Genomic DNA, 17,606 nt, shown 5'->3' on the forward strand with positions numbered 1-17,606 from the left:
GCCGGCCGCTTCAGCCCCGGCGGCCTCGGTAGGGCCCGGGGCTCCCGGGGGGCTGGTTTCGACGCCCGCGCCAGCCCCGGCGTCCGCTCCCGCTCCGGGTCCCTCGTCGGGGCCGCCCCTGGGGCCGCCAGCCTCGCTCCTGGACACCTGCGCCGTGTGTCAGCAGAGCTTGCAGAGCCGGCGCGAGGCGGAGCCCAAGCTGCTGCCCTGCCTTCACTCCTTCTGCCTGCGCTGCCTCCCGGAGCCCGAGCGCCAGCTCAGCCTGCCTATCCCGGGGAGCAGCAACGGCGACGTCCACCAAGGTGAGCCGCCGGCCTGCCCGACGTTTGGGCCGCTGGTGTGTTGGGCGGGTGCCTACCCCGGGAGGACCGGGAGACCAAGGTGCCGGGGTCCTGCGCTGCTTGCACTGGCGCGGTCTCCAGGGCCACGCAAGGCGCCAGACACGGCCTCTGGGGCAGTCGGGAAGAAAGTGGACCGCGCGGGTGGAACTGCGGGGTGGAAGGAGGGGTACCGGCCGCGAGGGCTGGGGGAGGGGACGCTGGCTGCGGGGAGCTCTTGGGTACGGGTATGGCCTAGCGCTGGTTTTGGAGCCGGGGAACCCCGGCCTGGAGAGGAGGAAGGGTCTGGGAGACCCGTTTGGAGAAGTATGGGGTGGAGGACCTGGACCAGGAGAGGGCTTGTTGAGAGAGTGAGAGATACGGGCTCTGGAGGCAGGGAGATTGGCCTATTCTTGGCTGTGAGACAGGAGACTACGGATTAGATGGAGGTAGGTAACAGACATTGGAGAGCTTGAGACCAAAAGAAGGCGCTTGTTACAAAATAATTTTAAGATGACATTTGGGAAGGAGGAACTAGGGAAGTGATCATGACCGTGAGGGGCCTAGCTGCTTAGGGAAAATTGTAAGATTTGAGGATGAAGGAGAATGGAAGTTAGGGAGACCTGGGCATGTTTTGTTTGGTTTGTTAGACGTTAATGAGCCCGTAGTGTAATACAACATTGTACCCGATAAGGAGGATCTTATTCACGGTCTAACAGATAGCTAATATACAGTAGTTGGGTAGGTACTCCATATAATGATTGAGGTTTAATGGAGGGAAGGTCAAGGAAACTTCACATGAGGAAAATCCTGGAACAGTTTGTTGAAGCGTGAGTACTTAACTGGTTTGGAGGGCATTCAGGATACAGTGTAAACCATCTTGGTGGCGCACACTCGTAATCCCCATATTGAGGCTGAGGCAGGAGGATCTCTGCAAGTTTGAGACCATCCTGGGCTATGAAGTGAACTCAAGGCTAGCCTGAATTGCATACCGGGACCCTGTCTCAAAAAGATTAAAAAAAAAAAAAAAAATGAGTCTATAGGGCATCTTCTGTATCTCTGCAACTAGAGGATATGTAAAGTGATTGGTGGAAGTTACATTGGTTTGATAGATTGAAGAAATAATAAATTAGAGTGTTCTGAAACCCTTGGGTCTAGATGTGTTTTGGATTTCAGAATATACAGAGTCTTGAATTTTCTGCTTTTTTTTTAGTAAGGTGTCACATAGTACTCTAGTGGGGTCTGGGTTTACATCGCATCGAACACATTAATTGTGCACTGAAACACATGAATGTCACAGTGGGATAATAGACGATTAATAGCCTCCTGCAGCTCAGGTGGGTTTCGTTGCAGACTTAACTGAAATACCAAAGCTTTTGAGTTTTAGAACTATAGGGAGGGGATTGTGGATCTGTACTAAAGGATTGGGATTTATTTTGTGGAGTGTAACTTGTGAACTAATGGGCCTTCAGGAAAATCTTTTGTATAAGGAAGGTAAAAGGATCAGATTGTGATCCAAAATGAGCATTTGAGGAATGAAGGAGCATCTTGGCAATAATCGAGGTGAGAAATTATCATTTGGGATGGGTAGTAAAGGATTCATAGCAGGTGTTACAGAGGAAGTGCTTCAGTATGGGGAATGACAAGGGCTTTGTGAAACATTGAGTTTGGTTGTCTCTGCTCCCTTTCACTTATAACTTGGACAATTTAACTATTCTTAGCCTCAATTTTCATATTTGTGAAGTATGGACAAAAGTATTTTATAGAGTTATTGAGAGAATGAAGTGAGAGAAAATGGGTGGTGACTGTTAATGATAGTTACTAATGAAATGGCAGGTTGTTATCAGTATCTGATGGTAAGTAGCAGAATATAGAGTCTTGAATTTCTGCAAGGAACTTGGGAGGGTGGTGTTGAAATTGGTGTGAGGAGATACATATGTTAGATATATTTCAATCTTCTTGTTTGGTGAATGGTAGCTCTGTTAATGAACATGAGTTCTGCAACAAGGTTAGGGATGTAGCTCAGTAGAGTAGTTACTTGCCTAGCATGTGTGAGGCCCTGAGTGTGATTCTCCAATGCAGAAACAACAACAGCAAAAATTAGGTATAGGAGTACAAAAGCAAGTATGTGTACTCAAGAGAGGGCACAGTGGTTTTAATTCTGGCTGTTTTGCTTTTAATGTATTATTGGAATATACAGGTAGGATGTTAAGAACAAGTTTTCTTGTGGGAGTGGTGGAACATGCTGGTAATCCCAGCATCCTAAGAAGTTCAGGAAAGAGGCTTGCAAAATTCCAGCCCAGCCTGGGCAATTTAGTGAGACCCTGTCTCAAAAATTAAATAAACAAATAAATGGGGTGGAGGGCAGGGAGATAGCTCAGAAGAAGAAGCGCAAGGGCCTGAGTTCAATCCCCGGTTCTGCCAAAAAAAAAGAAAGAAAGAAAGAAAGAAAGAAAGAAAGAAAGAAATGGGGAGGGGAACTGGCCTATAGCTCAGTGTCAAGTCTCAGGGTTCAGTCCCCAGTATGGGGGGAAGATGTCTTGATTGGTGGAGAAGATATTTAATGATAATGGATCTATTCAGTATAACTATTTATGGCACCCTATGCGTAGTAAGACACAGAAGATTCAGTGTTTTTGTGAAAACCTGGTTTAAGAGATTTAGAGGGAACAGGATGCAGACAGTATTTGATGTGACTGAGAGATTGAGGCTATAAAATTGCCTTTCAAAAATATATGTAGCAGGGGCTGGTGAGATGGTTCAGTGGTCTAAAGCACCTACTTAGAACAAGCTTAGCTAAAGCACAGGGACCGCGGTTCAATTCCCCAGCACCACACGCCAGCCAGCCCCGCCCCCTGGTGGGCTGAGCTGGCCACACACACACACACACACACACACACACAAAATTAAAAAAAAAAGATTGATCATAGTCAATGACAAAGCAGGAAGTAGCACAAATTACACACACACACACACACACTCACTAAATAAACTTTATAAAAAAATATATGTAGCAGAGAAAAATAACCTGTAAATTCCTTTTCAATTCTCTTTTGTTTTTGAAGTAGAATGAGTAAGTGGAATAGAATAAATACTGTCAATATTGCTTTCTAAACATAAAAGCAAATCTGAGTGGAAAACATACTATATTTTTAGGTAGGGAATCTAGGAACTAATTTGGCTGTAGCTCCTATATGTACTCTTTGCTTTGTTTATAGAAAAATGAGACCAATAGAACTGGACAGGGTGGCATAGTGACACCTTGTCTCAAAATAAAAGAGCTGGAGGTGTAGCTTAGTGGTGGAGCATGTAGCTAGCATATGCCCCAGCCTTCATTCATTCACCAGCACAGGGTGGAGGGTACAAGAGCTATGCTGGAAAGCACATTGGTTGTCAGGGACATAGTTTTGCCATTCAGTTTGTTTTATTTTTTGTATGTATGTGGCAGTGAGACTCCTTGCACTGAGCCACATCTCCAGACTTTTATTTTATATTTTGACACAGGGTCTTGTCAAGTCACTAAGCAGGGCTCAAATTTCCCATCCTCCTGCCTTAACCTCCCCAGAGTGCTCGGATTTAGTCATACACAGCTATGCTTGACTTTCCTCAGTTTCTTTATAATGTAACTAATAATTATTCATTTATATTGCAGTCAAATTAAGTGCTGACTATGAAAATGTTTTATAGTTTAAATGCTCCAGAAATGCATGGTATTATTGAACAACTGTAATTTTATCTTTTTTCATTGGGCAAACCATAACTTGTAGCTTAATTCATCATATTCCTCAGTTGATTCTGAAGAAAAGATTAGTACCTTTTCTCTCCTAACTGGCTTTTAAAAATTTTCTCTGCTTTTATAAACTTAAACCACACACTCTTGCTCGCTCTTCTCTCTCTCCCCCTCCCTCTCCCCATCTCCCCTATCCTTCTCTCCCTCTCTCCCTCTCTCCCTTGCCCCCTTACCTCTCACCCCCTCAATCACTCTCTCCCTCCCTCCATCACCCCCTTGCCCACTTGCCCCCTCACCCCCTCTTCCTCTCTCCCTCTCTCCCTCTCTCGCTCTCTTTATTGAGACAGGGTCTCCCTGTATAGCTCAAGCTAGCTTTGAATGAACCCACTGTGTAGTCCAGGATGGCTTCAAACACTCAATGATCCTCCTGCTTCAGCATCCCAAGTGATGGGATTATGAGCATGCTCTACCATGCCCAGCTATTGTTATTCTCTAGATTTATGGTTCAAAAAGTATAGTTCTTAGATTAGTGTTGACACAATTATTATCTGGTACCTTGTTAGGAATGCAAATGCTTGGCTCCATTCCAGCCTTTGTGATCAGCAGTTATTTTAACAAATCCTGTAGGTGGTCTGATGTACCCTGAAAGTTTGAGAACCATGGTTGAATAAAGGGACACTTCATATATTTCCACAGAAAGGTTTTTTGATTACTGATTTTAAAGTACTCCTCCAGGTCACTCTTACAGCACACCTGAAATCTAAAATATTTACTTTTGGGTTTTATTGAGACAGGCAGGGTCTCACTGAGTAGGCTGGCTTTGAAGCATGTTTTTTGAAATGGTCATGCTTTGTAGACTGACCTTAACTGTGATCCTCCTGCCTCAGCCTCCAGAGTGCTAGGATTACAGCCACCATGCCTGGCTTTCAAAATGTTTATCTTTGTTTTACTTAGTTATCTCTTATTTTCTACTAGAATGTTGGAGAATGTATGTTCAGTAAATGGCTGAGGATCACCTGGAGAGCTGCTTCTTTTTTGTTTGTTAGTTTGTTTTTTGAGACAGGGTCTCACTCTGCTGGCCTTGAACTCAGTGAACTCAGTAAGCGCTTTTGGTCCAGGTGATACTATACTGTAAGGAAGTTGAATTTAAATAGTTTAAGGAGAAAGTCTAACCTTGTTTACTCCTGGTGTACTTGAGACATAAGAAACAAGTATGTATTTGTTGACTCTCAACAGTGAAATTTTTTAAATGCTGTTGTGATTTTTAAAAAGTCAGAGCTTTCTTTTTGGAGTTCAGTCAGAATAGCTTAAAGTAAATACAAATTTATATTGTAAATTAATAAACACAGGAAAAACACAATATATCTGAACAAACTCAAAGAACTTCTAAAGAGTTGTTTATAGTAAGATACATCTGAAAGCACTATGAATATGTTAATTCTCCATATAGTTTGTGGAGAGTGAGGGAAGAATTAACATAAAAGTGATTCTGTTTACACTGATAGTACATATGTTTGTTTTCCTATGGTTATAGTAGGTCTTTGTGCAGCTATAGTTCCCTATTCACTTGTTAGCTCACCAAAGTGCTTCACAATTTTTTTGCCTACCCCCCTGGACAGAAACATTGTTTTTTCTCTGCTATAAATGATCTCTTAGGAGGTCCTGTTCCAGTCCCAGTCTTTTAAGAACAGTTTTCCATGGTATTTTTCACTTGTTATTTTCTTTATAATTATCAAACTATGCCACACATTTAGGATTGAGTAAAACACAACCATTGGCTAATGCTTTGTATTTCAAGTGACATCATAGTTGCTGCATAACTCATCAACAGCATCTATTCCACTTTTGGTTGTGATGCGGAAAGTTTTCATCTCAGGCTTTTGTTTTGTCAAGGTTTCTCTATCAATATTTCCATCAGGGTATAATGTTTATATTAGTAGTACCAGTTTGTTTTTAGTGGCCATATAAAAGGCCAGTGTATCTTTATGAAATTGAAAGATTGTACTATAACAGCGCTGTTTCAAAATTGCAACATTTCATCTGGATTTTCTGCTTTGTTCCTGCACTGGTGAACTTGTGCTTTATTAGCAAAGGAAACAATTGGAAATTGGTAAACCAATTATCAAATATCATTTTGATTAGTTTGGGAGACAGAAGCAACAAGTCTGTTCAAAACATTATTTGGTTTATTATGTAAATAAGGACCTGATAACTGAGTTCCAGGATAAAAATAAAGCATAATAAGGGTATCTATAAGGGTACAAATTTTTATTATATATTCACCCATCACTTTTCCATAAGTCTTTTACATTCCTGGGATCACTATGAGAAAGCCCTGCTGAGTGCAGCAGACTTGTGAATGCTTTCAGTTCAGTTAGTGAGTTGTCAAAATAAATACATTTTAAAAATATGGCTGTTGGTGCATACAGAACCTTTTTATTTCCATTTCAGCCTTTGTTTATTTCACAGCATTTTGTCTATTACTATTTCCAACATAGTGCTGGCATTCTGTCCAGTATGTTTCACCCCTGCTAAGCTCTTCATTATGTTTTTGGACTTAGTTCTAACATTGGGTCATTCTATTTGGCACATGATCATTTTGTATCGCTTCAACTCGTCAAATATTTATTCACATTGCTGGTTTTTTCGTTATCTGAATCAAAGAGGTCTGCATGGCCTCTGCCTATGTTGGTTGATTCTTGCTCCATATCACTGTCTCAGGAAATTTGGCTCACATGGCCAGCGCCAGAATTGTCATCGTCGTCATCACTGTCCACCCACATACTCTTCTGTTAAAGCATGTATTTTACCATGATGGATTGTCTTCATCCATGCATGAGTAATCTTATGATTCCCTTTTGATCTCCTCCAAAACTTGCGAGTCTGGTTTTTCATGTGCCATTGTACTGAATTTGCTATTTATACCAGAAAAATCGAAAAGGAAACTTCTTTTTTTAACAAAAAGAGTGGTGTGGTCTATTGGATCCTCTGTGATGCTTGGGTAAATATATGGGAAACCAGTTAGATGAAACATAACATAGTTAAAAATTCTTTTTGTTACTTTTGCATAGGTATACACACCTTGCTGTTTATCATACCAAGTGGGTAAGCACATAGATTACTTTCAGTATCCCTAAAGGTACTGAGATGCACAGGTGGCTACTATTATACCAAAATACAAATTTACAGTAGAAAAGTAAGGAATGAAGACGCTGGACCCAGTGTTTGTGCTCCTAGAGGCACATCTTAGTGGAAGAACACTTGTTTAGCATGCCCTAGGTTCAGTTTCTAGTTATACACACACACACACACACACACACACACACACTCCAAAGCCAAAACACTTTCTACAATATAGTTGTACACAGAGCCAGGCTACTTAAAATCATTTTTTAAAATTTAATTTATTTTTTTTATTTTATTGAGAAACAAATAGTAAGATAGTTTCACAGCTGATTAATAGGACAGTTTCAATAATTAATACATTGTACATTGTTATCATCTTAGTGGTTATCCATAGTACAAGATGAAGGCAGGATATCCTGTCCAAACACTATTAGTACAAATCTTTCTTCTCATTGAATTAAGCGAAAGTAGCTGTCCTATTATTATATTATTATATCTATCCTAACTATTCTGCATCTACAGATACAAAATGATCCTTCCTTTGTATCCCCTTTTTTGGTTTAGTCCTGTCAGAAATGGGTATTCCATTGGCATCTAAATACAATAGGTGTGTGAATTCAGCAAAACAATCCAACAGTCCAGCAGTCCACAATAGTAATGGGTTATCCACAGAAGTTGTGGACTTGAGTCTTTCACAGCTCAGCATATTAATATGGCTTTACTTTATATACCTTGTTTTTATACTTTTCTGCTGGATGGTTAAGACCAAGATAAAGCAAGACCTATAAAACAAGAAATGTAACTTTTGTATCTGATAAGGTCAGTCAAGTACCCTCAGGATTTATCCTGTAACCCTGTACTGCAGGTTGCAGATCCTTTGTCAGTGTCAGCCATGTGGATGAGTCATGGCCATTGCTTGACCAATTTGCTCTCTGTGAAAGTCTGAGAGAAAGTTTTCTCTCCAGGTTACTCTCCTTAGGCACACTCTACATCATCGATCACATTGCTCTGTGGCCCCATAATCTCCTTGATCAGAAAATTTGGGACACAGTTGAGTTACCTGATGTTACATATAGGTTTTCCTATGTCCTGAGTCTTCATTGACCTTGAAAGGCTATGGTCAAAATGTTGGCTGTCCTTGCAGCCCTTCTATTTCTCTGATTTTTGGTCTGCAAACTTAGTTTGTTAACCCTCCAGAAGAGAATATTATAATTACCCTACAACATATGTAGTTGGGTTTAACTTTACTATCTGTCCGAATAGCAAACATCTTAGGCATAACATGGAACAGGTATTTTCCATCAAGTATTGATATGTTAAACATTAAGTCCCTACAGAATATGGAGATAAAAGTTTTAAAAATGAAAAATATTTAAAGAATATGAATAAACAAATATTTTTTTACACAGAAATTTAGAAATCTAACCATATACAGCATTGTAGCAGGACAGTCCTGTGACATTTTTTTTCTTTTTCTTGTGTCTTTTTTTCATTTATTACCCATTTAAAAACAAAAAACTTGTGAGACAGTATGGTAATAATTGGTATGTCATGACAAGAAGTACGTATTTAGAAGACCAGAATGACAGGCATTCCAAGTGTGACCTTTCTATTAAACATTGCTATCTTCAGTGCAGTTGCTTGAATGAGAATCCTACCAGTTGACTGCTAGTTTCAAAAACCTGCTTATGTTTCTTAGGATCATTGCCTTGCCCATATTGTGTGTATAAATGTGTGGCTTTGTCTCTGTTCTGTTTTCCAGCTTTTCTCTTTGCCCTCTCCTCATAAAATCATTTCAGAATTTTACCATTTACTACTTGTGTGACCATGGATAAGTTGCCTATAACCTCCAAATTGGAAGTTTGGAGGTAATTATACCTGGTACATAATATTGTGAAGGTTGAGGTAATACTACTCAATGTTAAGCCCCCAATGAATTGCAGTACTATAGTATTTTCCAGTTGTTTACCATTGCCTTTGGCATTACCTCCATTTCATATTGAAAGAAGCAGGTTAAATTATTTTTTCTAGTGTTTTCTAACTTTTGCTCCTGTTAAAGTAGTTGGAGTTACAAACCTCTCTAACTACCAGAAAGTTGTAGATTAGTTAACTAATGTTGTAAATCTGAAATCTTAATATCTAGTATCTACATAAAGATTCTAGTTAGGGATTTTTTTTTTTTTTTTTTTTTTTAATAATTTAGTACAGGGTCTCACTACATAGGTTGGACTATAGCGATCCTCTTGATTTCAGCCTCCCAAGTGCTGGGATTATAGGCACATGTCTTCGTGCCCAGTCTCAATTGCTGTCTCAGCATGCCCTGAGGGTGGGGCTGGCACACAGTCAGGGGATTGAACCCTGGCTCTTAAGCAGGCGCTTTAACCCCCTGAGCTATCTGGCTGGCCTGGGAAATCTTAATTGCTTTTTATTTCTTCATATATACTCTTCTCAGTGGATCCTAAATGAGAGAATTTAAAGACCAGCAATAATTCTGTTTTGTTTTCATAGTGGCATTCACCCCCCCCCCCCAAACTGGGGATTGAACTCAGGCCCTTGCACTTGCCAGGCAAGCGCTTATTCTACTGAGCTATCTCCCCGGCCCCTGATAATGGCATCTTGAATGTTGCCCAGACTGGTTGTATTACACTGTGTTCAATCAGTCACTCTGCCTTAGCTCCTAAAGTAACTGGGACTGTAGAAGTAAGTAGCTCAGTGCCCAGCTAAGCAATGATTCTTTTTTACGACACTGGGGATTGAACTTGGGGTCTGTCACTAAGCCACTTTCCCAGCCCTTGCAACCCCCACTCTACCCCCACCCCATTTTACTGAATTGACTACCTGGATCTGAATTTGCAGTCCTGTAAGCTTAGCGTCCCAGAGTGCTGAAGTTGTAGCTGGGAACCAACACACTCCCAAGAAGCCATGATTCTTGAAGTGTGGGTCCATAGAATGTGGGTGTGGTGGTCTCTTGTTTGGATTTGCAGGGCTAAAACAGTTTTTAGTAATGATACTAGTTAATTATTCACCTTATTTACTGTACTGATATCTGTGTTAATGGTGAAAAGGCAATAATGGATAAAATGGCTAGCATGAGTTAAGATAGGTTCCCCCCCCCCATTTAAATAACTTATTTGAAAGAATGATTACCAGACTATGATTTTTAGTCTTGGGGATTTGGCAGCCATTTTTTCAAAAATGAATGTATTGAGTTTGTTACTTCCAGGAAATAACTGACATTGTATATTGGTAACTGTAAAAATTGAGCTTTTAAATAAAAATTAGACTCTTAGAAGATTTGTATCTGCTGTTGCTATGTGCTAGACAGGTTTTCAGTAAATTCTGATGTGACTGATAATGATAGTAATGAATGTGTTTTTGTTTTAGAAGGGTTTCTTTGGATAGTGTGTAATGAAATACATATTACCACTTGGGATCTATGTCTCTTACTGAACTTACAAAACTGGTTTACAATGTTATGAAATCACACATGGAAAAAGATTGAGAGTGCAAGATAGCCTAATAATTAGATTTTAATGTAAAAGAATAGTAAAACTTTAAGATTCCACATTTCAACTGATACTGAAGAAATACACTTTTTGCCCCAGAAAATGTATAAAACTGGAGGGTTGGAGGAGGGGAATCACAGGGAAAAAACGAGCACATACGTATCTACTTGAATGAATCCTGTCAATCTGTATAACTAATATGTACTAATAAAAATGTGGGAAAATATACTTTTTAAGCTTTTGTGTTATAGCAGATAATAAATGTTATTTGGTGACATAGCTACATATTTCAAAAGGCTGTTGACATGTACTCTTTAAGTTTTAATCTGGCCATGTTTGAGGCCAGATTTTTAAAAAAGTATTCTTCAAAGGAAAACAAAATCAAAACATAGCAAATGATATGGGCTTGGTGGTGCACACCTGTAGTCTCAGCTGTTTGAGAAACGGAGGCAGGAAACTCTCCGAGCCCACAAGTTTGAGGCCAGCTTGGACAATTTAAGTGAAATCTTGTTTCAGCACCCTGAAAGCAAAACAACCAGGTGTGATGGTGTACGCCTGTAATTCCAGCATTTGGGAGGCTGAGGCAGGAGGATCATGAGTTCAAGGCTAGTCTGGGCTCCATAGTGGGTTCAGTCTAAAGTGCATGGTGAGACCTTGTCTCAAAGCAACAACTGGGCCAGGGAGATAGCTCAGTGGCATAAGCAGCTGCCTGGCAAGAGTGCTTCTGGGGACTAAACCCAGCATCTTCACTCTGAGCTGGGTTCTCAACCCTCTGTTCTCAACCCTTTTTAAAGTTAGGGTCTTGTTAAGTTCTAAGTTGCTCAAGCTATGCTTGAATTTGTGACCTTCTGGCTCCCAGCAGTACTTTTTTTTTTTTTTTTTTAATTATTTATTTGTGTGTGTGTGTGTGTGTGTTTTTAATTATTTATTTGTGTGTGTGTGGCCAGCTCAGCCCACCAGGGGGCGGCGCTGCCAGCAGTACTTTTTGAATGCTTATTATATGTGATTTACATTCCTTGCATGGATTACTTGTCCATGTGTTTTCTATTTTCTTTAGATTGCTTCCATTTTTGTTTTATAAAAATTGACAGATTCTGTACATTATTTTTTTGTCACGTCAGTTGAAAATTTATTCTGAGCTTATAGTTTGGAGTGGCAGCCAGCCTCCAAGGTGGCCCCTTGTTCTGTTTCTCCTGATAGCCCCACACTTTGTTGACATCTGTCCACAGTTTCTCAGGTACCGGGAGGATACAACTGAATTAACAGTAACTTTTGAGACTGGGTCTTTAAAGGCATATAACTTTTTCCTTGCTCTTGAACTTTTGTTCTTGGTAAAAATAGCTACTACCATTTTGTGAGGACACTCCAGCAGTCCTGTTTAGTGGCCTGTGTGGAGAAGCACTGTTGTTTTCTGCCTCACACCCAGCTCCAACAGCCATGGAAAGGAGTGACTTTGGAGGTGGATCCCTGCTGATGCTTGACTGCAACCTCGTTAAAGGCACCAAGCCAGAACTGCCAGCCTATATAGGCCCTTTGAAATTTTTGTGTCAAGGAAGCTTTTGCAGTAATTTTTGTTGTAAGTCACTAATTGTGGAGTACTTTGTTGCATAGTAATAGATGAATGATACACTTGACTCTTACTTTATAGAGTTGTATTTTCATGTTTTGTTTCTTAAAATTTTTATATAATCAGTTTTCCCTGTTCCAAAGCTTATGTTTGATATTCGTTAAGATAATTTCACTGTCCTCCACATATTCCACATATACACAGTACTGATTTAAGATAATCTTGAATGATCTTAATTTTATACTTCACAGAATTATTTTGTGAAAGTTGCTTTTTAAAAAGTTGTTAGTTGGGGCCCGGGGAGATGGCTCAGTAGAGTAAGTGCTTCCCTGGCAAGCGCAAGGGCCTGAGTTCAATCCCCCATTGCGCCAAAAAAAAAAAAAAAAAAAAAAAAAAATGTTGTTAGTGAGCCCAGCATGGTGGCATATACCTGTAATCCCTGCTGATTAAGAGACTGAAAACAGGAAGATCAAAAAAGTGTGATGGCTCATGCCTGTAATCCCGGAACTGGGAAGGCAGAGGTAGGATGCTTACTGTGAATTTGAGGATGATATAGGTTTTGTACTCAGAAAACTAAACACAAAAGCACGTAGAAAAACAAGCAAAAGTTAAAAGCCAACCTGGGATTCTGGCTCAAAAAATGAAAAGGGGGTTAGTGTGTTCAGTCTTCAGTGCTGCCAAACTAAGAAATCAAACTACCCCCCCCCAAAAAAAAATAATAACAAAAAACCCAAGAACAACTTGTTGATGTTTTGGTTAGGATATTGAATATATACACTACTTTGGAAGAAAATTTCTTTGTAATATGGTATCTGCCAATTACCAAACATGATACCTCCCTGTATTTGCTTTAGCAAACATCTGTTTTTGGGTAATACTTTTTTTTTCTATAAAGGTCTTGGACATCTTATAAATTGTTACCTTTTTTTTTTCTATGAAGGTCTTGGGCATCTTATAAATTCTTATAGTTTTATTTTTAATATAAATGTTTTCTCAAATTACATTTTACTGTTTTTGCTTCATCTTGCAGTTTCTGTTTTAGTTTTAAATGTTTCAAGTATAGTGATTTTATATTCATATTTGTAATTCCCTTACCTAATGTTCTCGAGGTCTTATTTTACTATTAGTTGATGTATCTGCATGCATGTGCTTTACTACTACTTGCATGCTGTTTATAGTAGGTGATATCCTCAGGTGTTTTGTGGGTTTGGGTTGTGAATATATTCACCAGGGCTAAATATAGATCCTGGGAGACCTTATGGAGAGGGCATACCCCTCAGAGGTTTTTCTTTTTCTTTTCTTTCTTTTTCTTTTCTTTTTTTTTCTTGAGGTGGGGTTTCACTGTGAAGTCCAGGCTGATCTTGCTGGGATCTCCTTCCTTGGCCTCTCAACTACTGGATTACAGGCATCCACTACACCCCACTCCATTTGCTTTTTTTTTTTTTTTTCCTTCAGAGATAGGGTTTCACTATGCAGTTCAGAAACTCACTTTATAGCCCAGGTTGTCTTCTGAATTCATAGTAATACTCCTGCCTCAGCCTCTTTAGTGTTGGGATTAGAGACATGCACCATCATACCCTCCTTCAGTTTGCATTTGTCAGGCATCAACAACACAAAAGTTACTGAAGCTTAATTTTTTAACTTGTTTTTTAGAACTTGTGGATATTAATGTAGTTGAATTGACTTTGTATTCTGGTGTGTTTTAGGATTTATCATGAGCAAAATTATTTTCTTACTCTGAACTAAAGCAGTGACAGATGAATGTCTTCATTTCTGTGGTATCAGTTATTCATTTCTCACTACACAGCTTGAAATTGTAGTATCCTCCCCTCTCAGCCTCACCAGCGCTGGGATCACAGGCATGCGCCACCACGCCTGGTTTTGGGGGCCAGCACAGTATGTGGTACTGGGGATTGAACCCAGGTCCTTGCATTTGTCAGGCAGGTGCTTAGACTGCCAAGCTATCATCTAGCCCAATTTGTTTTATTTTTAATTAATTAATTTTCAGTCCTGGGGATTGAATACTGGGTCTGTGTGTCGAGTTACAACTCCTTCCCATTCATTCATTCATTCACTCATTCATTTATTGTCAAGGGCTTCCACCAGTTTTCCAGGCTGGGTTTGAATTTATGGTCCTTCTGCCTTAGCCTTGCAGAGAGCTGAGATTATAGTTGTGTGTTACCATGCCTTGCTTTATTTTTATTCTGAGAGGTCTTGCTAAATTGTCTAGAACTTTGCTCGAGCTTCTGTTACAGGTATGAGCTACCATGTTTTGCTGAGATGATGAGGAGGCAGATTTTCGTCACCACCACCACCACCACCACCACCACCACCACCACCACCACCACCACCACCACTATCACCATACTGGGTATTGAGCCCAGCACCTTTACTCTGAGCTACATCCTTAACCATACATTTAATTCTTTTTATTTTTTATTTGAGACAGTCTCACTAAGTTGTCCAGTCTGGGCTTGAATGTGTGATCCATCTGCCTTAACCTTCTTGAGTGTTGAAATTATAGATATGTACCACTATTTCTGGCCTGGCTAAAGTTGTTTTTTAAATGATAAATTATTTATTTATGTATCTTCTAAAGAGGGTATAATCCTTCAAGTCACTTTTGTGAAGAGTTATAATTATGATACTGTAAGGCAAGAAGTTACTGAAAAAAATTTGTGAACTTTGTAACTTTTGAAGTTTCTTTATTCTGCTCTTCTACGTAAAGGATAGTTTGATTGGGTGTGATATTCTAGGTTAAAATTTTTGTTTTCTCAGAACCTTGAAGACACCTGGAAACAGTGTCTTGAAACAGTCAGCATTGATGCTACCAGTAATGTTGCTGGTCCTTTGTGTAATCCCAATTGGTCATTTTATTTACTTCTTTCTGGAACCTTTCACATTTTTTTTCTCTTCAGTGTTGATTTTTTTTCTTTCATTTTATCTCTAAAAGTTCATCTTGATTTTTCATCTGGTTGTATAATCTCTGTTTACAGTAAATAAACTAATGTTAACATTCTCATCACCTCCTCACTGTTTTAGAACTAATATTTGGATGTTGGTTTTCCTGGGTTTATGTTTTCTTATCTTTTGTTTTCCCTTTTTGTTTTGTTGACATTCTGAACGATGTGCTTGACTGCATCTCTGATCTTTTTGGTGGTTTTTTTTTTTTTTTTTTTTTTTTTTTTTTTTTTTTGGAACTGGGGATTGAATTCAGACCCTTGTGCTTCCCAGGCAAACATATATTCTACTGAGCCATCTCCCCACCCCTGCATCTCTACTCTTTTTGTTTGATTGTATTTCATCAATTACAGACATTGTGTATTTTTAAGAATGTAATTGCTTAGATTGGGTTTTCATAGGATTCTATATTTTATGGATTTAATACCTTCTTTCTCTGGGGATACTAACACATTTTTCTTCCCTAATTCTTTTTCCCCCCGTTACTGGGATAGATGGATGGATTATTGATTGATTGATTGATTTTGTGATACTGGGGATCAAACTCAGGACCTTGTGCTTGCCAGCAAACACTTATGCCTCTAAGCTATATCCTTGGCCCTATTACTGGGATTTGAACCTAAGGCCTTCACACTGAGCTACCTCTCCAGCCCTTGTTCTTTTTTTTTTTTTTTTTTTTCTTTTTGCGGAACCAGGGATTGAACTCAGACCCTTGTGCTTGCCAGGGAAGCGCTTATTCTACTGAGCCATCTCCCTGGTCCCTATAGAAAGAAAAGAGTTGGGACGGGGGCGCGAACCGGCGACCTCGCGCTCCAGAACCTGGCGCGGAGACCGCCGCACTAGGTTGCTGCCTACCAGCCCTTGTTCTTATTTTTTATTTTGCAGTAATTTCTCACTAAGTTATTTATCACATGGCTGTGCTTAAACTTGTGACCCTCCTGTTCAGCTGCTCAGAATGCTTGGATCACAGGTGTGCACCACCATGCCTGCGCCTCAACACTTTTGTTTCCACTATATGTTTTACATTTTTGTTCTTACTAGTTTTTGTCTTTTCCTTTAGTGCTGGGTATCAAAATTAGGGCTTTGCAGATGCTAGGCAAGTCTTGTGTCATTGAACTACTTCTCTTGCTTTGTACCACATTTAAAAAAAAAAAAAAAATCACCAAGGTATACCTGTTGTTTCAAAGGAGAGGGGAAAGTGGATGTCAAGTACCATGCTTTTAAGACAGTGAAAAGTACATTACTTTGTTCTGAAGGAGAAAGCCAAACAGTGCTTATTAAGCATTTACACTAAAGCTGTGTCAGAAGAGTAAATCTGTGTTGACAGTACCAGACTAAGCACTGATCATATTCCCAATTCACAGGAAAGGAATAGTTAGGAATAAAATTAATTTATTTATTTGAAAATTTTATTTATTTGTTTGGTACAGAGTCTCACTATGCAGGTCAGACTCATAGTGATCCTCCTGTCTCAGCCTGCCCAGCGTTGGAATTACAGGTGTGCACCACTGTGCCTGGTTTTGGGGCAACACAGTGTGCTCAGAGTTCAGGGGCTGGCCCAGCATGCAGTACTGGGGATCAAACTCAGTTCTTTGCCCTTGCCAGGCAGGCACTTAGACCGCTGAGCTATCTCGCCAGCCAAAATTTATTTATTAGAAATGTAATTTTGGGTTGGTGAGATGGCTCAGTGGTCTAAAGCACCTACTTAGAACAAGCTCAGCAAAGCACAGGGACCGCGGTTCAATCCCCCAGCACCACATGCCAGCCCGCCCCACCCCCTGGTGGGCTGAGCTGGCCACACACACACACACACACACACAAATAATAAATAAAATTAAAAAAAAAAAAAGAAATGTAATTTAGAGCAGACTGTGTTACCACATAATGTTTTAAAGATAAAAAATGACAGTGTGGCTACAATCAAGATAAATTTTTGATTGGTTTATTTCTTAGCCAAGCAAGGAAAATTTCCTACATACAGTGAGTTAATTAAATCCTCAGAACCAGGCTTGGTGGCATATATCTGTAGTCTGGCTAAGCTCCTCAAGAGACTGAGGGTGAGGAACTCTGAACTCGTGAGTTCTAGACCAGCCTGGGTATTGCTGCAAGGCTTCCATCTCAGAAAACAAACTACACCAGAACAGATATCCTGGAAATCCTCCCCATTTAAGCATAATGCTATTTTTTGGCCTGTTTATTTGTAGTTTGTTAATGGAATGCTGATACCCAAATTTCATATCTCGTTTTTTTTTCCTGCCAATTGGAAATGGCTTAAAGACTCTCATGTATTAAGTGCTTTTTTAAAAAAAGAATGTCATCGAAAAGATACCCACTAGTTTCTCATGTGTAGCAGAGCAGATATGAGGGTAGGGTATTCAGAATTATTCACCATATTATTG

The 17,606-nt window shown here is 39.8% G+C and overlaps 1 protein-coding gene across 1 annotated transcript in view; it reads left to right on the forward strand.

Annotated features, from left to right (window-relative positions):
* Positions 1 to 4: 4 nt before the first annotated feature.
* Positions 5 to 17,606, forward strand: part of Trim33 (tripartite motif containing 33) — a gene marked incomplete at its 5' end in the record, with an annotated part of 118,012 nt that continues 100,410 nt past the window's right edge. Inside the window, one exon of the mRNA XM_004641726.2 lies at positions 5 to 302. Coding sequence (XP_004641783.1) covers positions 5 to 302 — 298 coding nt within the window. The remainder of the gene's footprint in view (positions 303 to 17,606) is intronic.

This window comes from Octodon degus, unplaced genomic scaffold (assembly GCF_000260255.1).
Source record: "Octodon degus isolate 3935 unplaced genomic scaffold, OctDeg1.0 scaffold00140, whole genome shotgun sequence".
NCBI classification, from domain to species: domain Eukaryota; kingdom Metazoa; phylum Chordata; class Mammalia; order Rodentia; family Octodontidae; genus Octodon; species Octodon degus.